Source organism: Lutjanus erythropterus, chromosome 22 (genome assembly GCF_056507025.1).
Source record: "Lutjanus erythropterus isolate fLutEry1 chromosome 22, fLutEry1.hap2, whole genome shotgun sequence".
Lineage (NCBI taxonomy): Eukaryota > Metazoa > Chordata > Actinopteri > Lutjaniformes > Lutjanidae > Lutjanus > Lutjanus erythropterus.
This window is the reverse complement of record NC_139338.1, coordinates 22,194,647-22,219,080: the sequence shown is the minus strand read 5'-3', so window position 1 is coordinate 22,219,080 and position 24,434 is coordinate 22,194,647. Positions and strand designations below refer to the sequence as shown.

General features: G+C 42.0%; 1 protein-coding gene across 1 annotated transcript in view; it reads right to left on the bottom strand.

Moving 5' to 3' along the window:
- The window catches only part of sema3c (sema domain, immunoglobulin domain (Ig), short basic domain, secreted, (semaphorin) 3C), a 61,589-nt gene that overhangs the window by 19,540 nt on the left and 17,615 nt on the right, over positions 1–24,434 (bottom strand). Inside the window, exons 3-6 of the mRNA XM_084711525.1 lie at positions 11,497–11,657; positions 10,763–10,825; positions 4,776–4,895; positions 1,142–1,232 (exon numbers count right to left, since the gene is read on the bottom strand). Of these exons, the coding sequence (XP_084567651.1) occupies positions 1,142–1,232; positions 4,776–4,895; positions 10,763–10,825; positions 11,497–11,657 (435 nt within the window). The remainder of the gene's footprint in view (positions 1–1,141; positions 1,233–4,775; positions 4,896–10,762; positions 10,826–11,496; positions 11,658–24,434) is intronic.

The following is a 24,434-nucleotide window of genomic DNA, read 5'->3' as shown; positions in this document are numbered from 1 at the left end:
TCTGATGTATCTGATTTAACACTGAATAATATCAAAGTCCCTGAAAACCAAGTAAACCTGGATGTCTTACGTCAGTCTTAAGTCTTCTGTTCAATGTAATAAAACCCACTTTTAATAGATATAGTGTTGTATTGTGAACATACGGTATTTTAAACCAACTTTGGAGTCATACAACCTCCTGAGTTGTACAGAAACGTAAACACTCATTTAAAATGACAGTCTGTCCCATCTCTACCATTGATCTCACATGACAACAGCTAACAAACGCTCAAACCAGCTGCTGAACTGTGTGTGTGTTTGTTCAAGATGAACTGAACTATTTTTAGAGTCTGCCAACACAAATAGTGCAACAATCAAATTACAGCACACTCTTAGAAATAAAGGTGCTAACTAGAACCATAAAGGGTTCTTTGGCTTGTCCCCATAGGAGTGCCCTTTTTGGTTCCACTTGAAACCTTTTCAGAGAGTTCTACCAATAAAGTATGTCTTCTTCTTCTACCTAAACCACCTGTGAAAGGTTTTACCCAGAGCCCCATATGAGAAGTTCTACAAAGAACCCTTCTATGGTGTAATAGTTCCACCCAGAACCCTCTCTGGGGGTTCTATCCAGAGCCTTTCCACCTTCTAAAGGTGCTAAATAACCCACTCATTTATATTCCAAAGGCTTTATCCAGAACCACCTCAGAGGGTTCCACCGAGAGCCCTTTAACATTACAAGGCTTTTTATCTAGAACCCACCAAGGAGGTTCCACCGAGAATTATTTTACATTCTGAGGGTTTTATCTTGGATTTACCCAAGGGGATTAGAGAACCTGTTTATACCATGATACAAAGAACCCTTGACAAACCCTTGACAAAAGAGGAGGATCAAGGATTTCAACAGTTCTTGAAGAATAAGTTTTTCCTAAAAAGGGTTCTTTGGATGCAAATGGTTCTTAATGGAAACCTCAGGTTGTTCAGAGGCAAACAATTCTTGGCTAAGAACCATTTTGGAACCCTTATTTCTGTACTGATACTGTCACTCAGGACCAAAAATTCTGTTGCTGTGGAAAAATTAATAAAACTTAAATTTCTTTGTTTTGGTGATTAAATTTTTTTCAGTGGCAGAAATCATGAAGGTGGAGGTATGGGAGGCACCTACTGAGCATGACGGAAACTGTGTTCACTTGAGGGTTGAAGGAGCACCTCCCTTTTCCAGATTCAGTCCTAGAGTCGATGTGAAATATTTGTTCCTGTCACAGAGGAAAAAGAGGAAGTCAGAGAATCTGGAGACAGTTTTATATGAAAAGTTATTCCGTCTAGTGGCCTCTACCACAATAAAACTGCATGTATGAGCGTACCAAATGTCCCTCAAGGTAGCCCGGCTCACGTTTCCCCTCGCTTTTTGGTTTTAAGGAGGCACAGAAGCGGTCCTGGCCGGGTCCACCTTAACTGGCCCGTGTGGGACAGTAAAAAGTACATTCCATCTGTGAGGAGAGGAGGAATTTCCCTGCTAACGTGTTGGATAGCCATCTCTCCATCTCAGGGAGAAAAGGCTGCCAAGATTCAACTCCCTCCTGGTGGCGGTCTGGATAGTCTAAGCAGCTCTTACAGTAACCTGGGTAAATTATAGAGCTTCCTGCCCCATCCTATTTAGATCTGACCCGTGCTGGCGATGCAGCTTCCTTAAATGGGATGAAAGTGACGTCAGCGGAGGAGCATTTTTCCAGGGAATTGGGTCCATTTGCCAAGAGGTGGACTGAATCCATCTGGTAGCTTCTGTCATTAACCTCTACACTACAAAAAGTGTCAATTTTAACAAGTTGCAATGTATTATTAAAGCCCCTATCCACTCAAAAATATATTTTTATTTATTCTTACTCCACTGCAATATTTGACCCTGACTGTTTGTGCAGCACTGCTCTTTTTACACGTATTTGCTGTATTTAAATGTGAGGATTTGCTGCTTTTCTTTGTCATTCATGACAGTAAATGAACAGTTTAGGGGTCTGGACTCTTGATTGGACAGAAGAAGCAATTTGAGGACGTCACTTAGGGGTCGGGGAAATTGTGATGAGCAATTTTTGACTTTATGTAGACAAGCGACTCATTGATTAATCGTGAAACTAATCGACAGATCGTGCAAAAAACAGCATGTAAATACCACTTCCTTTTCATACGTCAGCAGACTAATTTCGCTAACCTTCATGGGTCTTAAGACCGTGGTGGAAATGCAGACAACAACAAGTTGAAGGAAACTTTCATTTCTTTGAAAAGTAGTTCCTGGGACTATAAGTTCTGGGTATTTTGGGTGAAAATTAGGCTTTATCAAGTGTGATGTGGAAACTTGAAACCCTGCGCATGCACACAATTCAGATTTTAGTGAGGTAGGTGAAATCTTTGGCAGCGAAACATATTTGTGTACTTAAAGCTTCCAAATCACATCAAATTGGAGCGTTTTATATGCCTTAAAACATGTGTGGACAGGATGTTTAAAATAACATTTGTCTTTCAAAAAGTGACACCTGTAGATATTGATTAATGTTCCTGGGGTGTAATTTCTCTGAAAATGAGTTATCACACCCTATAAAGGTTGAACGGCTAAATAAAAGACTAATTAACTCAGCGAGAGGGATGTTTATAGCATCTGAGGAGCACTTTTGAAAAATAAGACGCATGCAAATAAGCTGTCTGTTGCTGCCATCCCATCAAGTTTAAAAACAGCATAATAGTCTGGAGCACGTTCTCGGGGCAAAGGTCCACGCTGAGCTTGCTGTCAGCTTCCCGCCGCAGCAGCTTGTTATACTTAACAGATCCCTTTTCTTCAGACACTGACATGTTTGAGATCAGAAGTTGCAAACAGAGCAGTCTGCCTTTCAAACAAACCCCCCCCCCCCCACCCCAAATGACAAAAGGCACCGCAGTGCGGAAAGAGCCTGGTTGTGAGCTCCGCTTATTAGCGTTTGGCAGCAGTCGTCCGTCTGTGGCTAAATGTTGCTCACTCAGTGAGCACTTTTCTCCTGGAGGGCTTCCCTGCTCTCACTTACAGAGCTGTGTGGCCGGACGTGAGAGCAGAGAAATCAGCCCTCCATCGCCGACACTAGAGCTCCATTTTCTCCCTCTTATCCTCTGCATTTCCTCTCATGTGGCATCAACATAAAAAACTTTGTCCATTTAAAGTTATGAGGAGGCTCTAACAAGTTTTACCACATGGTTACGCCTGCAGATTCTTAGTAGAGCAGTAAAAGAATATGCAATTGTTAGGAACAGTCACTATCTGATGCCACACATGACTTTAAAGGGACAGTTCAGATTATTTGATGTGGTTGTATGAGGTACTTATCCATGTTCAGTGTATTACCTTCAATAGATAGCATGGAAGATAAGCGATGTAGTGCTGTGGACAGGGTCAGCAGCAAAACCTGTCTCAGACTAAGTATTGATTAGTTTTACTTTGCCGTCAGATGGCCCTTTCTAACAGGGAAAACCACAGTTATACAAGCCAAATGTCGCTCCTTTCACACCAACCAAACTCCACTGGCGAAATCAGTAATTTTACCTTGCAGAGCACAGGAATTGCTGGTCTACTGCTGCCTCTACTTGTTTATTTGTTTGTTTGTGCTATTGTGTGACTTTGGTGAATCCGCACCGTCCTTTTAAAACACCAAACTCACACAATAACACAGACAAACTCACAGGTCGAGGTAGCGGGTTGACCAGAAACTCCAGTGTCCTGCAAAGTAAAATGACTGATTTCGCCTATGGAGTTTGGTTAGTTTGGAGAGGCTTTTATAACAGTGGTTTCCTGTTGGAAACACTTAAACTGTCACTGATTATTTCAGATGGACCCTTTTTTAAGTGGCTATAAAACATTTTGCTTCTGACCCTGTGTCCATAGCAGTTCATTGCTTAGATTCTGTGTTCTCTGCTTCTCCAAACTGGAGGTGGACCAACCAATTGGAACTATCCCTTTAATTTCAGTAAAATATCATGCCTTGGTTGTCATCCACTTCATACCTTTCCAGTACTTTTTGACTGTACTGTTTGATGTTGTGCTCAGAAAGAACTTCTATTTCACATTATAGCAGCCATCAATCAAAACATGTTATATTTCCTGTTAGATGTCCAGAAAATTAGATAAAATCTAGTTCATCCCCCCAAGAAACAACAAAAAACAAACTCCTCGAGGCATTGTCATGATTATTTAACCTCTCTCACAGAAAAAAGGATTTTTGTTTACTTGCTCTGGGTGGCAGTATTCCCACTTCTTTGATTCTATAGCACTCAGGGGTGACATTACTGTAACAGTCAACACCACTAGCAGTTTTTAGGGATTAACAAAGAGGGAGGGAATAGTGAATTACTGTCCCGAGTGAGCAATGAGAACATTAATCACATTAACTCAATTAAGTAATTAGGTTTATTTTAGAAATAACCACAGGAGAACCCCTGCTCATTACTTTTAGCTTTACAAAATGTTCCATCACCAAACCCCATTCACATTTTTTAATTTTTAATAATCCTATATCCACACATTAAGAATAAATACTTACACTTTAGGATTAGAGGCACTAAATGTTCTTATTAGTGGTGTAGCATCTTTCAGCAGCCTGCAGTGTATCCTCGAGTGCTTTAATGGAAAACCAGAGTGGATAATCTACTGAACACATGGATGGTTTTGGTCTCTAGCTGCTCAACGGTTAGATTAATGGCTGCAGGCGAATGTCCCCAAAACATGGTTTATACAGTCAAGGGTTTGTATATTTAGTGAAGTGAATCTGTCATCGTGTTCCCACCTCTGGTCTGCGGCCCCTATTGATGTACACACAGACGGGACTGTATGCTCCGCTGCCACACATGAACAGATGAGTTCTGTTATAAGGCTGCACCACCCGGATGAAGTTCCCACAGCCGTGCTGGAAAACACAGATAAAGAGACAGACACATGAAAAATTCAGCTGGCGAGAAACAACAATTAAAACGTCACTCAGATAAATGTCTATTAACAGTTAAACCTACAGTTTATTATATTTAAAAGTAGCCATTTAAAGCAAGATTACGTAGCCGTTGAGAGAGGACATAACACACTGTTTCTCTGACAAATGAAAATTTAAATTCATAGTCTATAAAATGCACCATTGATTAATTCAATACCCACAGGATTTTTGTTGCTACATTTGGTCTAGCATGAACAGTGGTTTGTGTTGAATAACGTTTCATATTGTTTTTTATAATGTGCAGTCTGTTTGCTAACTTTACAACGCTTCTTCACTTGTTGTACTGTAACAATAACTATTTTAGCTAAATGCTAAATAGTAGTTTAGCATTCAGCATTACCTCTTAATCGACCCTTCCCAAGTCCAGCTCCTTTTCACGCTGTGCGCCAGTAACAGTTGAGCAAAGTCAACAGAACTTTGCCAAACTTTCTCCTTTCCTGTTTCCTGTACTTAGATATACTATATGCTAGTCTTGTTTAAACAACAGCAAATTTATATAAAGTTACATTTTTATACCCATATCCTCCAGTAAGTTAGCTAATATTATCAAAATGCAAAACACTAGCTAACCACTGCCACTACGGGCTTAATGATGTCTTGAAGTAGCGTGGGATCATGGGAGTTGTGGTTTAATCGTGCTCTCTAATGAGTAAGCAATACAAAAACAACAGCAAACAATAAAGTGGCTAATGTAAATACTCAGTGGATAAAGGATAATGGATAATGTAAATATTCAACAAAAGACAAAACAGGTCTAGTTGTTTTAGACATTTTATTGCAGAAATGTTACATATTATGCCTTTAACTAAAAAATAAATAAATAACATAACACTGAATATCAGTTGGCAACACTCCTCCAATCCATTACAGCTCTGCAAAAAAAAAAAAAAAAATCATAAGTCTTTAATCTCAGCTATGACACAATACACTGAAAAGCCATAACAGAGGATAAGGCCTATTTCCTGGGGTACAGCCAAGTGAACAGAACTTGTTTATCTCTCCTGAAGTATCCTATTCCATATGAGGGAGTAATTCAAACTTATCTCACTTGCTATGACGGTTATAGAATCACATGCTGCGCGATCAAACAATCCGAGAGCTCACTGGTCTGGTATTAAGGCTGATGGAAAAAGAGCGTCAGTGGTGTATGTGATCTATCTAGGTAAGGCAGATTACTGATCTCCCCATGTCTCTGCTTTCACTTCCCGAACCTGAACGGCAGCAGCAGGAGTGCTGGACTTTGCGGCCAATTAAGCCTGAGCTTGCAGAAAACGAGTGGAGAAAGGAAGAGCGAGAAGGAAAAGAAACGGGGAGGAGAGGAACACGTATCCAGGGAGCCGTCAGGAACTTGGCCGCGGCAGCAGGAACGGCAGCTGCTGCAGCTCACGGTCGGCGCGCGGCTCCACTGAGAGCTATCGACGAAAAACAACAGAATTTTAACCATCACACCCACATCTCGGTTATTTATCTCCCTCCTATTTATCTCCGTCCGTCTCTCTTGCTTTCTCTTGACTTTTATCACCCATTCGTCTGGTCACACTCTCCTTCAACTCTCACGCAGCCGTTGGGTCCGAGGTTTGCAGCCATATCTGATTTCAAGTTTCACAGAGTCACATTTATATGTGTAGTTTCCAGCGTTTGTGACTTTGCTGGATAAAGAGCGTCCGGCCTCGTGGCCTCAAGTTCAAGTGGTGATCACATTGAGTTTGAAGTGGGGGCTTATGAGCTAGCAGCAAACAGACTTAAAGGGACAGTTTGGATTATTTGATGTAGGGTTGTATAAGGTACACACTACTTTTAAAATGTTTTACTTTGCTGTCAGACAGCCTTTCCAATGGGAAACTGCTGTTATGCAAGCCAATATCACTCACACTTCATGCCAACCAAACTCCATAGGCAAAATCAGTCATTTTATCTTGCAGAGTACGAGGTGTACTGCCGCGTCAATCTGCTGTTTGTGTTATTATGTGACTGCAGTGTTTTAAAAGGTCAGTTTAGATTCAATGAAGTCAAACAATAACACAAACAAACTAACAGACAGGCAGCAGAAGACCACCAACTCCCGTCTTCTGCAAGATAAATTACTGATTTCGCCTGTGGAGTTTGGTTTGTTTGAAGAGAGAGCAATATTAGGCTTACATGAGAGTGGTTTTCCATCAGAAAAGGCTGTGTGATGACAAAGTAAAATCAGTCATTTTACCTTGCTGCTGCCTTAATCTCTTAGTTCTATCTATTGTGTGGCTTCAGTGAATCCAAACTAACCTTTTAAAACCAAAGTCACGTGATTGCACAGACAAAATAACACAATAAAGCAGCAGTAGACCTGCAACTCCCATGTTCTGCATGGTAAAATTGCTGAGTTTGTCTATGGAGTTTGGTTGGATGGTTGGAATATACAACAGTGGTTTCCCACTGGAAAAAGGTTGTCTGATGGTAACGTAAAGTCGGTTAATATTCTAAATTTAGTAACAGGAAACTGAGCCAAATTTTCCTCTCTCCAAACCAAACAAACTCCACAGGCAAAACTACTAATTTTATCTTGCAGAACACGGGAGTTGCTGCTGCACCTCTGCCTCGATTTCTGTAGGAAAAGGCTGTCTCATGGTGTACATTTAAAGTGATAGAGATTTTTTTTGGTGGAGTGACTAAAATACCTTTTGTTGCCGACCCTGTCCATGGCAGTTCATTACTTAGCTTCTGTGCTGGTGCCCTTCTGTTTCTCCAAATTGTAGCCATGCTGACTACCATCTACTGTAAGTAATACACTCGATAAGTACCTCATACAATCCCACATTAAATAACCCAAACAGCCCCTTTAATCAATCTAGTTGATGTATATTTCTCCTGCGATGCCATCCTTCAGCGCAAATAATGTGTGGTCGCTCTCTGGAGTCCCCTTTCACCGCAGAGTCTATCGGAGAAGAGGAACTTAATATATACAGACGGGGAGCGTAACCATAACAGCGGGATGGGGGGCTTTTATTCATGTGAAGAAACCCACGAGAAAGCAAAGCAGTATTACGGAAGAGAGAAAATATTGCTGTGGTTAAAAAGAGTTGGAAAAAGTGACCAAGAAAAGACAAAAAGAGAAACTAGACTATTTGCAGAGAGAAAAGACTGTCAGAGCTGCGAATGAAAACGGGATGATGGAGGGAAGACGGGGCAGTTGAGTGGCTCCACACGGAGATGGCTCGCCCAAATATTTGTGGGAGCCTGTCTGTGACTCGGAGAGCAGCACAAATCACTCAGAGACTGGAAACAGCTTCTTCACTATTTCTGCGACAGCATGTTGTACAAAAGCTTGGCTCTATTACGCCGTGCAGCTGCTGTCAGGGGATGGAGGAATGGTGGGGAATGTAGGACAGCGCTGGTCGCCGTGTGATGCTTTTTATGGCAACTTCTAGTGTTACTTAACTAAATTAGGGTTTCAATTTATGTATAAAGTTGTCTCTTTAGAAAGTTCCCCCTCTATTCCCCTGTACTCTGCACTGCAGTGTCTATAGGCAACTGTGCATGTACTTATCCCAGAACAACCCAATTAGGAGGAAAACAGAGGCGGAGGAGGAATCAGTCTTCTGAGTCCTCCTGTATGTCTTCATTAAATCCTGTTGCAGCTAACAAGTGCTGCTCAGAATCAGGCCGGGGTTGTGAAATCTCCTCCTCGATGAGCTGCGTCCCATTTTGCGAGCTTTGATTCTGTTTGTGCTCCACAGCGGCCCTCGATCCTCCCACGCCTCCTCACAAACTGCGCCGATGCCAGGAGGACTCCGGGCAAGTCGGTGACCCTATGGACATCTGCTGCCTGCTGCACATGTGGTTGGACTGAGACATAAGCTTGCAGATGGGAGAGGGAAATCCCAGGACGCGGCACGCACAGTTCCGCTGGAGACCCACTTAGAGGAAAGGATCTGGGAACAGCTGAGAAAACCTTTGGTCTAGATTTTGAGCATCATGGCTGAAAAGCATGAGGGATGGTCCGATACACTGGTTTTCTAACATGTTGATTTCTTATGTAATAAATTAGGTTAGCTGCAATCTGCGACCTCAGTATTAGCTACTAATTATGATGTCCAAAACAGCATTGCTGTAAGGGACACTGTGTATATGCCATCATTTGTGTACTGCAGCTCTGTATTCCAGTTCTCTGCTCTGTCAGAAGGAGTAGGTGACCAACCACGATGAGGAAACTCGTTCTTAATTGGTTTAGGAGAACTTGCTGCATCCACAGATTTTCTTGTATTTTGAATTTTCTCTGCAGGTACAAACACAAACCTGTTGCAGGAGTCATTTGCAATTAGCTGCTGTGCCTGGCAGCTTCTTCAAACTCACTTTATGTGTTACTCTCGTGGCTTTATTGCTGAAACGCATCAACCGCTACAGATTTTGGAAGAGGAAGTGTGGGGTTTGGATTAAAGAGCAGCGTACCCCGAGATGATCAAAAATTGCAAAAACTGCATCTTTCGACAAGAAGAGGAGGAGAGTGGGGATAAGAACCACGCTGACCCAGCTAAACCCTGCTCCTGGCTGATGTCTAGTCAGGGAAATGAGACTGGCCAAACAACGGGAAACCAGACACTGTTGCGCTCACGCAGAGAGAGACCTTTCTCCACAGCACACCGGATCGGGCTGCTGCACCTGAGGGGCGGATTGCACTCTGAGCTGACGGGATACAAAATGCAAGACTCCAGTAGGAGGAGAGAGGAGGACTCTGCGTTTTTACATCTCTGATGTTTCAGGTTCAAACACAGTTGCACATGATTGACAAGTTTCCTGGATGTTGAACTTTTTGAGTGAAGATGTCGACCATATTATCATCACGATCTTGTTGCTGCTGTTTACACACAACCTGACGCTTATTCAAAAAGTGCATTGCAGAATTATTATATGTTAGAAATACATGATGATAAATGTCCTTGAATCCTTGTAAATGAAACTATATAGCATATATGCCAACTTCACAGTAATATTCACCCTGTTCGTTTTCATCATATCGTATCATATAAGCTACTGGTCATACCAAAATCCCTGCGTGTATTCACGGTAGTGTCTTTTATTGCAATTAATTCAACTTTTTAGTTTCACATAACAAATAATGTGCTACCATTTCTTTCAAGCTTAAAGAGGACACTTAAAGGGCTAGTTCACCCAAAAATGAAAACTTGGGCTTAACTTGAGTCCACAAAACTCTGCTGGAGATTCACAAGAAGGCAGCACTGCAGAATCTTTTTCAAATGTAAAAAACACCTAAAGAAATAAAAACGTAAAATGCCTCCATATTGCTTGTCTGGCGTAATCCAAGTCTCCTAAAGCCTCAAAATGTCAAGTTGACTTGAAAGACGTCATTTACATCATGTTTTTAGCCTAAATTTTCACTCTAGATCCTTGGCTTGAAGCCACATTACATCCGTGTGCACACCATCTGAAGACGAGCAGTATGGAGGCATTTTGTGGATTTTTTTTTACGTTTGAAAACTGGTGACCAGTCACTTCAGTTGTTTGGGAGATTCTGCAACACTGGCTTCTCCAGCAGTGTTTTACGGACTAAGAGTCTGTGTTTATACGTAATTATAAACATGTGGTTTTAGAGGAAACATAACCAATCTATTAAACTTTGAAGCATGACCATGACCAATAGCATTGGCAGCTTCATGAGCTGACAGGAGTATTCGTGTCTGTATTCTCTCTATTTAATGATCATTGGTATATTTGTTATTATCTATTAAATGAATTTTTAAAAGGCCCCGAGACATCCAAGATGAGGGTTTTTAGAAGTTCAGGGTTCTTACCGTAGGGTCCTTTCCTGCCATTTGGCATTCCTCTATCTTGGCTGTAGATGCCGGCCAAAACACCTGGTGAGAAACACAGCACAGCATTTAAATAAGTGACAAGCGGGGAAGTGAGCCCAGGAAACCAACAACAGATTGGGAGAGACATTTCATGCATAGATGCCGTGCTGAGGTTTGATCATATCCTGTCTACGTGGACAGAAATCACAGGGAAAATTAGTGGAAAATGAACGAAAAAAAAAAAAAAAACATTGCAAAAGTTTCAGTTTTTGACAGAAGTGTCGGTGATTAGAGCCAGCTACCGTGTGTGGAAAATGTTTTCAAACCCAGGAGAGGTGCTTAAAGGTCTACCTCGATGAATATATCAAGCAATTTACTTGGAAAAAATGGATGCGGTGGAGCACTCCCTGGGGGAACCTAAATGCTTTCCCATCTGTTTATGCACTTCATGCCTGTCAATTACACTGAAGATAAGTCCTTCACTGCATGCCGAATCAGTTATCAGAGAGCTCCAGCATTTTTTATGCCTCTTTTGAATAACCCTAAAATTGTTCAGATCGCAGCAAATGTATGGTAATTTGCATATCATTGCACAAATTAGAATAATACCACTGCAGCAGTCTGATGATGTGCCTTACACGCCGTTAAATTTAACAAACATTTTATTTTCTCCTTTGTGGTGGCGAGAGACGAGAGCTGGTGTTCACGGACTGGAATAATGAGCATCTGCTGACCTTAAGCGTGCCATGGGTGATGTTATTGATGTCCATGGAGAGGACGTGGTCTTTGCAGCCCACATACATCCTGTCTTGGTCCTCGTCCATCTGCAGGATCCTGTAGTCCATTGGCTTGTCTGATATACTGTAGTGTTCAAAGGACTGGGAGGCCTGGAGGTCTGAGAGACACACAGAGGGGAAAAAAAGGCTCAGGAAAACACACAAATAAGCTCGTTTCCACAGTGAGATGAGAGCTCCTACTTCTACTAAATTAAACTCAAGAGAGACATGGCTACATACAAGCCCACATTAATCTCTCTGATCAAAACAAGAGATCTCCAGATTAGGTCTCTACAATTGAGCCCACAAGTTTTGAGAAAGATCTCAAATAAGACTCCAACTTTTTGGATTTGGATGCTGCTCTTTAAACGTGTTTCCTCTCACATTGTAGACTCACTGTTGGTAAAGATGTAAGGCAACATGAAGCTCGGGCGATGACACAGATCATTATCACTACATACTCAGGGTTGGTATCAAATCTCAGCGTTTTTGGGGGGCAAAAGATTCAGTTGTTCGGAAGCTAACATGGGGCGAGGTTTGCCTGCGCAAATACAGCATGGGCAAATAGTCCAACAGATTAAGAACAACATTTCTCAACACAAAACTGCAGGAATTTCATCATCTACAATCCAAAATACCATCAAAAGATTCAACGAATCCAAAGAAATCTCTTCACGACAATAACATACGCTGCCATCCAGACAACATCTTTTTCAGAGACGTTCACTGTCCCCGTGTTACAACAGCATGGCTTTGCAGTAAAAGAGTTCAGGCACTAGACCGGTCGTCCTGCAGTCCAGACCTGTCTAATGCGTGGTGCATTACGGAGGGCAAAATCCGCCAACAGAGACCGCGGACTGTTGAGCGCTTGAAGTTGTTTATCAAGCAGCAAATTTCAAAACTTCAACAATAAGTGTCCTCAGTTCCCAAACACTTACTGAGTGAAGGAAAGGTGATGTAACACAGCAGTAAACCCCCTGGCCCTGACCAAACTTTTCTGGTGTTGCAGACATCAAAATCAGAGTGAGTGCAAAATGAAATAATGTTAATTAGTTTTAACACTGAATATCTTGTCTTTGTACCGTATTCAACTGAATATAGGTTGAAAAGTTTTTGCAATTAATTGCATTCGGTTTTTATTTATGTTTAACACAATGTTCCCATTCAAGTTCTACATTGTTTTTATGTCGAGTCAATAAGTTTGCTTTTTTATGAGTTTATTTTGTTTATTGGACGTTGCGAATGCACCCAGTGCTCACAAACATTTCCCAGCTATGACCCCACAGGATGAGGGGAAGTCAGAGGGGGTGAATATGTCTGCACTCGCCTGCTGAGGGGCCGACGGTGCCTGGATGGAAAATTTTATCATGTTGCACAATCCTACTGTCAGAAAACAAAAAAAAAAGAAATCAAACTGATTGAGATTTGAAGTTAGTATCAATACAAACAGCACATGCAGAACGATAGTGTTTGCAGCTGTTGCATTAAAGTAAAGAAAAAAAAGTTTGTGGAACTTGTGAACTAGCCACCGTCCATATCACTAGCTGTTGTCCTGAGGTCTTTGTCTCTCTTTGGGTTACTTGGATCCTGGATAACCGTTATCATATCACCTGTGTCTGTGTGTGTGCTTTTATCTCTGAGTCCAGACTAGGGTCATGGTCAGACTGCTGCATGTTGACTGCTACAGACACGACAGACGCTTCTATCAAAGCTGTTCGAGATCAGTGGTTCTTAATCTGAGGTCTTGACCCCTAAGTGGGTCGCAAGATCATTTCCAGATGGTTGTGGAGAACAGAATGAAATATTGTGGCAAGCAGCACAGACGTGAGCCCTTTAATGGCGTTCAATATAAAGGACAAGCACTCAAAAATATGCAAAATACAGCTGGTCTCAAAAGAGGGTAAAAGAGTGCTTGCATGTGAGTTCTGATCAGAGACCTCTTTTCACTTTGGTGTTTTTGGGTCACAGTGTCATGTTTAACCAAGCAGCTACAGTCAGTTCCGCTACATATCACATGGAATGACTGTTATGGACGGGAATCCCTAATAAATGTGGCATTTGGTCTGGATGGACATGGTTTTGCAGGACGAAGCGGTGCGTGATTCGGCAAGGTCATGGCTGAGCTCCGTGACCAGTTCAGCCAAGGGTCTGAGCACAAGAAAATAGTTGTACTGAGTGGCAAAGTATAGGCGAATTTGATTCCCAAAGCTTTAAAAATTACATAAACTAGACTGAATAATAAATGCATAAAATATGAGATAGTAGTAAGAAAGTAAATGATCACAAAATAATTTTAAAAATCTCTGCTTGAAGTTACAGAAAAAATACTCCAGCTCAAGACTCGAACAGAAGGCCGACAGGAGACTGGACAGGAAAGGAAGAGTATATCTAAAGGCAGGTCACCTGACAGTCCAGCAGCAGCACCATCAACTGAGATGCCGGTGTTTTGTACAAAACTCCAAGCTCCCACCAAACTTTCTGTCATGTGGATTCTTTGTGGGGTCGCGAGCACCGACCTGATTATTCTGTAGGGTTATGGCTCAAAAAGGTCGAGAACCATGAGTGGCATGTCTTCGCGGTATCGCAAGACATCGCAGTCTGTTTTTACTTTACATGACTGGTTCGAGGACACCTCTCCCATGCAAATCATTCAGGGTGGAGGCCATGTCAGACCGAAGATGGAAATGGAGCGCAACGAGGCGACAACTCTGTCAGATAACAGATTGTTTTATCCCATAAAACCGGAAGAAATTGCGAGGACTTATCAGAATCCATTATCTGATTTATGTAATTATTGGCTGAGACACTTAATGAACAAGATAAATTGCCTGTGAAATTGATCTCGCCGTGATTTTGGTGCTAAAGATGCTTCGCATTTCACTTAACTTTCCTCCAGTCGATTAAGGAGAAGAGAGCACATGTTCGGGGGGGATACAGTGTATATGTAGAGGATGAAAAAGTCTTCCTCTCCTGCTCATTAAAAGCTCACATTGTTCACACACACACGAAGTAAACATTCGCAGACAGTTATTTTCAGCCTATTTGCTCCAGAGATAGAGAACTCTCAACCATACCATCAAAGGCCCTCACTGTGAAAGCCAAACTCATGCATATTTATCACTTTTTCAATCTGCGCTGAGAGCAGGGGGTGTGTGTGTGGGGGGGGTGATGTAGATCTACACCCTCCATTTCCTCCCCTCCGCTGACCCTCTCCCAGCTCTTTTTTTTTTGTATTCCCTCCTCTAATCAACAAACAGGTTGCCTGTGCTTTGCTGTGATGCCGTGGGCTAAAGTCACATTTTCATTATTGTGTGACATACGCTTTTGAGGCGGGGGCCTTTTATCTCGGAAGAAAAGTGGCTTTTCTGTGGCACCGCTCACTCTGATCACAGGCGGTTGTTTGGCACGTTTCACCGCGTAAAAAAGGCCGGAGTGCTTAACTTTAAATGAAGACACGTTAACCGCTTCAGTCTCAGGCGAGTTTCCCACGATTCCTCGCTCTCTGCATCCAACGTGTTCAGGTACATTTCCTTATATGGTTCTTATCTTTAAGAGAGAGCAGAGAACACTGTTAGAAATAAAGGTGCAAACTAGAACCTTAAAGGGTTCTTCAGCTTGTGACCATTTAGGAAGCCTTTTGTTCCACTTTGAACACTGTCAAAGAATTCTACCTAGAACCCAACATAAAGAGTCATACCTGGAACCATCTGTGAAAGGTTCAGCACATTACCCTCTATGAGAGGTTCTATCCAGAACCACTCCACCTGAGGGTTTGTACCAAGAACCTTTTCATATTTCAGTGGATTTATCTAGAACCCACCAAGGGGGTTCTACCAAGAACCTTTGTATATTCGAAGGGTTTTATCTGTAACACACTTATGTGGTTCTACCTATATTCCAAGGACTTCATCTAGAACCCAACCAGGGGGTTCTACCGAGAAACTTTTCATATTCCAAGGACTTAATTTAGATCCCACACAGGCGGTTCTACGGAGAGCCCTTTTATATTCCAAGGACTTCATCTAGAGCCCACCTAGGTGGTTCTTCCAAGAACCCTTTTATATTCCAAGGACTTCACCTAGAACCCAACCAGGTGGTTCTACCCAAAACCCTTTCATATTCCAAGGACTTCACCTAGAACCCAACCAGGTGGTTCTACCGAGGACCTTTTATATACCAAGGGTTTTTATCCAGAACCCACTCAGGAGGTCCTACCTAGAACCCTTTTTTCAGAAAAAGGTTCTTCACAGGAAAATGGTTCTGCGTAGAACATCAGGCCTTGAGGAAAAACCCTTATTTCTGAGAGTGTGTCTTTGAACACGCGAGGGCATCATCTGGCTGTTAGAACACGCTGTACACAAAAACAACTCTTACCTGACTCGCCAGAAACAAAATTGAAAGTGAACGCGTCTTGTCAAGCAGCGTTTAATAAACTCCAAAAAGAGAGATGGCATCAGCCTCCCGCTTCAAAGCCGAGGAGATAACATCACAGAACGCATCACAGAGAGCTCCGTGCAGAGGCAATATTTTCCTAACGCCGAAAAGGCTTAAGATGTTACATGCTTTGCTCTGCCGGAGTGTGAGCCACCAAGGGTGAAAGACTCACTAACGGCTAATTAAAAACACACAGGACTCTGAATTCTGCCAAAAATATAAATTTTATATGTCTTCCTCAAATAAGTTCTTGGAGGTGATTCAGGAAAACCTTTTACAGCACGATACTGTACCTCATTTTTTACACTCTGAAGTAAATCCTAATTTAAACATTCTTCAAGCTGACAGTTTTTCTGGAGCTTGAAGGTGGCAGCTGTCTTAAAACACAGCTCCGTCTGGACAGGAGTTGTAGGTTTACAGACGTTCATTATAGCCTATAGGCTGCGGGAGGAAATAATCTCTGTGGTTGAGTTAAACCTCAGTGAGTAGAAGCAAAAGAACCCCAGCTTTTTATGTAAAACTGCGGTGAAGCCCTGTGAAAAGGGCAAGAGGTGAAAGAAGAGGCAACTTTTATGAAGCACTCTTTCTACTAGCTAAACAAATGCAAAGCAGCTACCAAGTTTTTTAGGTAAGGTTAGCTAGGCCTTTGTTGCCATGGGATAAACAGGTTTAGCGGGCATTAGAGCTAGCTGAATTAAGTGATGTTTTGATGAAATAGTTAATTAACAACATGACTGACATTGTAGGTCATTGGGACTTGAACGCTGCCTGCTGTTTAAGTTAGCTTAAGCTGTAAATAAGCTAGCAATAGCTTGGCCAGCATTAGCTCAGTTGGAAAAATTGCAAAACTGCATACAGGCTACAAGTTTTTAACCAAACAAAAAACTTTTTCTTGTTTCTTCTAACTGTATCTTCTTCTTTATATGAAGAGCATGAAACTTAAGATAGCTTAGCTTTAGCTATTTTAACTAGCTAAGCAAGTTAGCTCAAGTTTTCATTTCTTAAATGACCATTTTCAAAGTCAGTTCAAATTTAAAAACATTAGTCAGACAGGAATTGTGGCTAAATCTTAACATTACCCTGTTTGTTGGGACCTGGGGGCGTCTACACAAAAAAAATAAATAAATAAAATAAAAAAAAATTCCACCCCGTATTTTCCCAAAAACACAAAGATCCTGTGATAATATCAGTCCTGTGTGAATGAACGTCTCTGTGATTTGGGTTTTCGTAACATCTGTTTTCCGTCGTCAGACAACTGAACAAGTATGAAATGACTCAGCATGATGAAGAGCAGTCAACAGCTGTTCTGTGAGATCTGCTATGCTGACGCTGCAAATGAGTGATGATGACAGAAGAGGTTGCAATGTGTTCTTATGCTTGAGCACTGTAAAAAAAAATTGAGGAAACTAAATTTTAAGGCAACTTACTATAGTGTATTTTTCTGTTTTGAGGCCAACTCTAAGGTTGGTCTAATGATCTTTTGTTGAGACGATTTACTTTTCTTCTTTAGATCAACTTGAATTTTTGAGTTTTAGAAACTCAAAAAAAAAAAAAAAGTTTCACAAATTGAGTGAACTGAATAAGTGTTTATACTTGGCCTATAATTTCTGAAACACACTGAAACCCGTAAGATTCAAGTTTATCTAAAGAAGAAAAGTAAATTATCCCAATGAATTATCCCCCCCCTTTTTTGAGTTGTTTCACCTTTTTTGCAGAAAGTGGGCAAAGCAACTGGAAACTTTATTATTAATGCAGCTGCTGAAGAAGACAGAGAGCCCTGACATCATATTTGGGGGATAAAGTCAGTAAATTTGAGTGAAATACAGGCTTTGCATGTGAATGCGTTGAATGAAACAGCCTCGGGGAGGGTAATTTTTAAATCATATGAAGTCTCCTGGTAATACTCGTACCATGCGAAGGCTTTTGCATGCAAGTCTCTGTAACAGGCTATGTCAATGCCTATTGAATGGACAACTTAGATTTAGTTTTTTTTTATTAAATATGAAGCCATTTATACATACATATATATATATATATATATATACATATATATGTATGTATGTATATATATGTATATATATATATTTTCTTTTATTATTATTGTTGAAAATTCAATAAAGACATGTTTAAAAAAAAAAAATATGAAGCCATTTACTGCAAAATAATTAAACTGACCCTTTAAATGATTCGAATCTGGAGTAATTTGGAGTTGCTCCCACCTTCCTTCTGTATTTTTAATGGCCGTAGTTTTTCTTTTGCCATTTAAGTTTGCTTAATTTATACTCCTTAAACTGTCTTTCATCATCTCCCCACTGTTACTTGATTTCAACATTAGCTCTCTTTCTGACAGCGTCCCTCCAGAACATTCCACAAGGGGAACAAATTGTTCAGAGGGGTGTGGTGTGGGGTGAAATAACTGTTCAATATTATGGTGAACTCTGTATTGTTTTCTCAGTAGGGGGAAATAGGAGACTTTCATTTTCCCTTCGTGAGGGTAGAAGGCCAGTTAAGCCTGGTGCTGTGGCGGGATGCAGCGAGGGTGTGTCGCACGGATCCAGATTATTCACCAAGAGACAAACGGAAACCCTCTGGAGCCCACATACCATTGGATCCTGTGTCTTCTCAGTGCTCTGCTTCAGTCTCACATAAACATATGAGTCATGCCTGCGCTGCTGCGGCAGAGTGGACCGACATCAGAAGTTCCCGTTGCCAGATGGTGCACCTGCTCTGTCAGGGAGACGGGGTGAGCTGCTCCGAAACAATTGTCAAGGTTTTTCAGTCATTCAATATATGCACTGGGGCTGAGTGTTTACAGGATAAACGCCAGCTCATAACCTTCCTATGAGGTCTTTGTAGACTGAGGCTGCTACTAGTGTTGAGTCCAAAAGCATTCCCTCAGTGGCATCCACAACCGCAACCTCACAGTTTACACAAAATTTCAAAATTAGACATCAGGGATAACAATTTATCAAAACAAAAAACAAAAGTTGGAGCACAACTGTTTTGTGTTTTCATGTCTGTGATGAAGACCACATGTGGTTCGTTTGTCGTGAGTTTATTCGCATTCCTCCTTGTTTAGATCACACAACTTCCCCAGAGGGAAGAGTGTCAAACGCGTTTGTGGACATCATTGCTCAGGCATCGCTGAGCAGCTTGTTATGGACGGTGCTGCGCTTTTGGGATGCAGAGTTCTGCATCTTGCGGATGCTGAAGGATCGGACAATAGATCAGAGGATAATAAACCTGTCCTGTTGCGAAAAGACAGGGCAGTTTTAGGGGTATTATTTCATGCAAAGGTGGAGTCCGCACGCTTGATAGTAGGACTGGGAATAGCTGAGGTAATGTGAGTGATGAGGTGTCTTATTTTGTTTCGTCTTTCTTGCTGCTGTCCTCATTGCATGTGGAGACAGACAGAAACTGAAAAAAAAGAGAAAGAAGAAGAAGCAGGGTTTGAGCATTGACAGTTGGTGGGTTTTCTATTATGTATGTGGGCAGGTGGGCCGTGCATCTCCCTGCAGACCTCACAGCAGTCCCCGTTGTCCTGCCTTTGACTTTGACCCATAGACCCCCGTTGGTTGGACGGCAGACCAATGGCGACAGAATCCACCCGGATCCATGCGATGGACCGTGGGATTAGCAGAAAGGACGAGGTGGCAACTGGAAAGCTGAGATTTTGTCTCACTATGGTGTGTTTTTTGAGTGTGAGGTGGTCAAGCGGAAGCAGCACAAAAGCCTTTTGTTGACCCGGCGGTCATTCAATATTAAACAGCAGGTTGCTCTCTCTGCTGCAGAAGAGATCGTATTAGCTGAAAACATTCCTCGCATGCTGGGAGGATGGGTTGTAATGCACAAGAATAAAAAAGAGCTAGTAGACAAAAGTTTTCCCAGAACAATTTTTCAATAATTGATAAATTATTTAAAGGGGTACTCTTGCAATTTAGTGGTGCACTGTCAAAAAGTTGGGGAGCTTACAAGAGGCGGATTAAAAAACTCAGTGAAAATTTTGAAGAAGTTTGAAGTTTGAAGAAATTACCTCCAGGTGTTCTTGAGATATTGCGTTACGAATACGAGGTCACAGTGACCTTGAATTTTGACTTTGACCACCAAAATCTTATCTGATCATACTTGAATCAAAGTGTACAAGTGTCTGAAGAAATTACGTCAAAGTTATTTCAAAATATTGTGTTCACAAGACTGGGAAGGATGGATCTCTGGATTTAAGGGACTAAATTATTAAGTGAATAATCAATAATAAAAGCAATCAATAGTTGCAGTTGCAGATCAAAGTCAGATCTGCTGAGGTGGTCAGACGTTGTGACGTTCATCTTTACACATGACATGTCAGCTGATCCCCGGCTGACATCCTTTTTGGAGAATTAAACTAAATACAGCCTTTTGGGTCCTTGACAGCAGATTGTACTTTTTGTTTGTGCTGTCAGTACAAAAGATATCTGAACAAACTACAAGCTGTGATCATTGCGGTGGGTAATCCAGCCTTCTGTAAACTGTAACAGAATTCATTGTTCATGGGCACAGGCTTCACAGAAACACAACAAGCTACCGAGTCTCACAGAGTGACAAGAAAAAAACAGAACATCCTCTTTCATGTGATTGTGGTGAAAAGCCGAGCTGAAATAGAAAAAAAAAAAAAAACACGGGCAAGAAGAAGGGACCTGTCATTGTGCCCTTGTTTGTGTGGCAGCGATTAAAGTGCAGTGGAGACTGCAGCGCTCACTTAGCTGCTTTTTTTTTCCTGTTGTGATTACATAGTCCAGAGAGGAAAAGCAACAACCACAAGGAATCTTCACTCAGGTTTTCACCCCAGTCTGAGACTTGGCCTCCAAAATTGTTTGCCTGATCAAACAACTGCATTTTACAGCGATGCCTCCAGCGGTAAACAACGCTGCCATGGTTCTGGGTTTGTGATGTCCATACAAGGAGCGGTTTGTTGTAACGCGGCATCATAAAAATTAGAGATTCACAGCGGCTGGAAAGTATGTGGGATCTTCATGAGAGAGGCGACTGTAGTTTTGGACCGCCTGCCACTGAGGGTTTAGGAGCCGATGCCAACTGACTGAGCTGGTGTCACTTCAGCAGCCTGAGGGGCTTCTTCCAGTTTGATGAGGGATGGCAAAGAACATTAAAGGGATAGTTCCGATTTTTTGAAGTGGGGTGAGGTACTTAGCTATAGTCAGTGTATTACCTGCAGTAGATGGCATGTCCCCGGTTTGGACCAGCAACTGGAGTACTGGTGTAGAAAGCTAAGTATGTACTGCTGTGGACAGGGTCAGCAGTTAAACATATTTTAGGGATGGGGAGATCAATTCTGCAGAATGAGTTCTCACCACTCATTTGGTATCAGTTCCTTTAAAACTGGATGGATAATAACAATATTTGCTGTTGGAAAAAAATATGTTTTAATGGCCAGTATGTGTTATGTATGTGTATGTGATTTTTATCAGTATCGGTATTGATGAAACGGTAACAAAAAGTATTGGTATCATGTTGAATTAATAAGGTTTATGGCACATCCCTGATAACATAAACATAAAAAATACAACAAATCAAGCCTTTACCAGCCTTTTCTGACTGGAAACTGCCATTATATAAACCCAAATTGGCTCTTTCCAAATCAACTCCATAGGCGAAATCAGTAATTTTACCCTGCAGATCACAGACATTGCTGGTCAGCTGTTGCCTCAGAATGTTAGTTGGTTTGTGATAGTGTGACTTCAGTGAATCCAAACTAACTCTTTAAAACACCAAAACAAGCAATAACACAAATAAGCAACCCAATCAAGGTGGCAGTAGTCCAGTGCTCTGCGAGTTAAAATGACTGATTTTACCAATGGAGTTTGGTGGGAGTGATATTTGGCAGTTTTCTATTGGAAAAGGCTTCTAAATATAGCGTACACTTTATCTGATATAGAGTTTCTTTGGTGGGACTTTATTTTAGGTGGCTAAAATATATTTTGCTGTTGACAGGGGGGTGGATCTAGAGGTGTGGCATAGGATGGCAGCAGCCACCCCAGGAGGGTGTCTTGCTACCCCAGCTGCCACCCCAGTTTTGGACAGTTCTAGTTCAATATAAAGAGCTGTGTCTCGGCGGAAATATTACAAGACTGAAACTCTGAAGTCTGTGTGCGTTGCTGTATTCCCATGTTCACATAGAATTGTTCTGTTTCTGAAATAGGAAATATAAATGGAAATGCACAGTCTTTGTCTTGTGTGTTGATCAAAGTTATAATTAAAGGTTTGGCTGGGCCGCAGAACATTTTCAGATTTCGAATTGGGCCGTGGCATTCTTAAGTTTGGGAATGGCTGACATAATAATCTGTTCTGGTTTATGTGATGGGCTCAGGTTTGATGAAAAAAGACATGTATTTGGAACAAAACAATCTGTCGTTGAATATTATTTTATTCAGCGCTTTAGTGAGTAAAGCGAGTTAACGGAGTTTAAAAATCTTAATTTAGGGGCTTTTTAGAAATACTGCTGTTACTGGTGCTGCTTTTACTCAGCTAATAAACTGACTCTGGATAAGCACCTCTTACAACAGGACTTTAAAAAAAACAAAACAGAAGTACCCCTTTAAAAGAAACGGTGTGGCATTACAGTTTTATTGTGAAGCGTTGAGAGAAAAGTGGTTAAGACTGAAAAACACAGCTGTAATTTATAAGACCCCCCCCTGCTGTTCGCCAGAATGAGGGAGTCACCTCATGAAATCCATCTGCGGAGACTTTTCTGTCTCTATGAAAAGGTGATAAAATCAGCATGGGGCAACAATGTGGGATTATTTTGTCAGAACATTAGCTTAGCCCTTGTGAAGCAGGGATGAACAGCTTTAACCACATTGACTGGCTGTCTGGAGTGTTGGGTTTTTTGATTAACACCAGCGTCTGAACACAAGCCAAAAGGTCGCTGCACCTAATTAACACTTCAGGGTCGGACAGCGGGCCAAATACAAACCAACCTCGGTGTCTCTGATGCAAATCAGCCCTCATCAATTGGCTTTGTACCTGAAAGGCCAGCATGAATAAATTAACTCCATGCTAATGAGGCCTCCCTTCCATTCAAGCTCGAGGAGAACCTGTTCTGCGGTTGTCAGGGGCAGCCGGTGGGAGGACCCCAATCACCCGTCTTGATAAATATTGGAGCAGAGGCTTATACCGCCCCCTCGCAATTCATCTCTCCTCGCAAGATGGAGTGGGTTTCATCGCGGAGGCCTGACTTCAAACCCGGTGCCAAATACCATCGCTCTTTGTCCGGACGATGCTAAGAGCTCTCCGGGTTCAGTTCTGGATGGCTGCACTTACCGAACACAGCGCCGGATCGCTCGCACATACTGCACTAGTAAAAGACTCTATCCTGGCAACTGACAGGCCGCTCTACAGATAAAAAATGACCGCCGCTTCAACGGGAAGGTCATCCTCTGTCTTCGCACTCCGAGAAATAAAGGTGATCACTAGAACCATAAGGGTTCTTCGGCTTGCCCCTTTTTGGTTCCTGATAAAGCCTTCTGTAAGTGTACCACTTGGAGCTTTTTCAGAAAGTTCTACTTAGAGTCCTTAAAAGTTATACCTAGAACCATCTGTGAAAAGTTTCACCCAGAACCCTGTAATGGTTCCACCAGAATGCTCTCTGAGGGTTATATTCAGATCCTTTCCACCTTCTAAGGATGCTAACAAGAACCAATCCAGGGGATTCTACTGAGATCCTTTAATTTAATACTTGAGAACACGCTCAGTGGGTTCTACTGAGAATCTTTTTATGTTCCAAGGGTTTTATTTAGAACCCACCCAGACAGTTCTACTGAGTAGCCTTATTATATTCCAATGATGTTATCCAGAGCATACTCTCAGTCTTAGAAAGAACCCCTTACAAACTCTTCCTTCTCTCTTCAGAAGCAAGTACTTCTGGGTAGAACCTCAGCCCTGGAACCCTTGTTTCTCAGAGCGTGCGGACCGGCCTGATGGCGTACAGTAATGACTGGTGGCGTATACATGTGTCAGAGGGGAAGTTAAGGTGTCGCTCCAGTGCGTGGAGACCACCCACGACGCCTGACAGAGTCGTCCGATTGTCTGTCCAACAGACATACTCCACATTCCCAGGCAGGCGCTCAAAATGCAGCAGCACGCACAAACACACTGCGCCGCAATCACTCGTCATGGACGGACGCCAGCGTTGGCTCAGAGAGGGACGTCTTTATGTCTTTTACATTTCGTTAATTTTCCGATTGTTGTCTGTCGCCGATTATCTAAATCCAGACATCTGTAATGTGAATCATATGGCTGGACGGCGTGCCTCAGCTCTTATGTATCTCTTCTCTCACGTTGGCTTCCTAGACCAGAGCAGACGCCACATCTAAATATGACATGTGAGCTTGGAGTGTATTTTCTCCTTCGCCTGTGTGTGTGTGTGTGTGTGTTTGTGTGGAGTGATGTTATCCAGCACCAATGTCAAC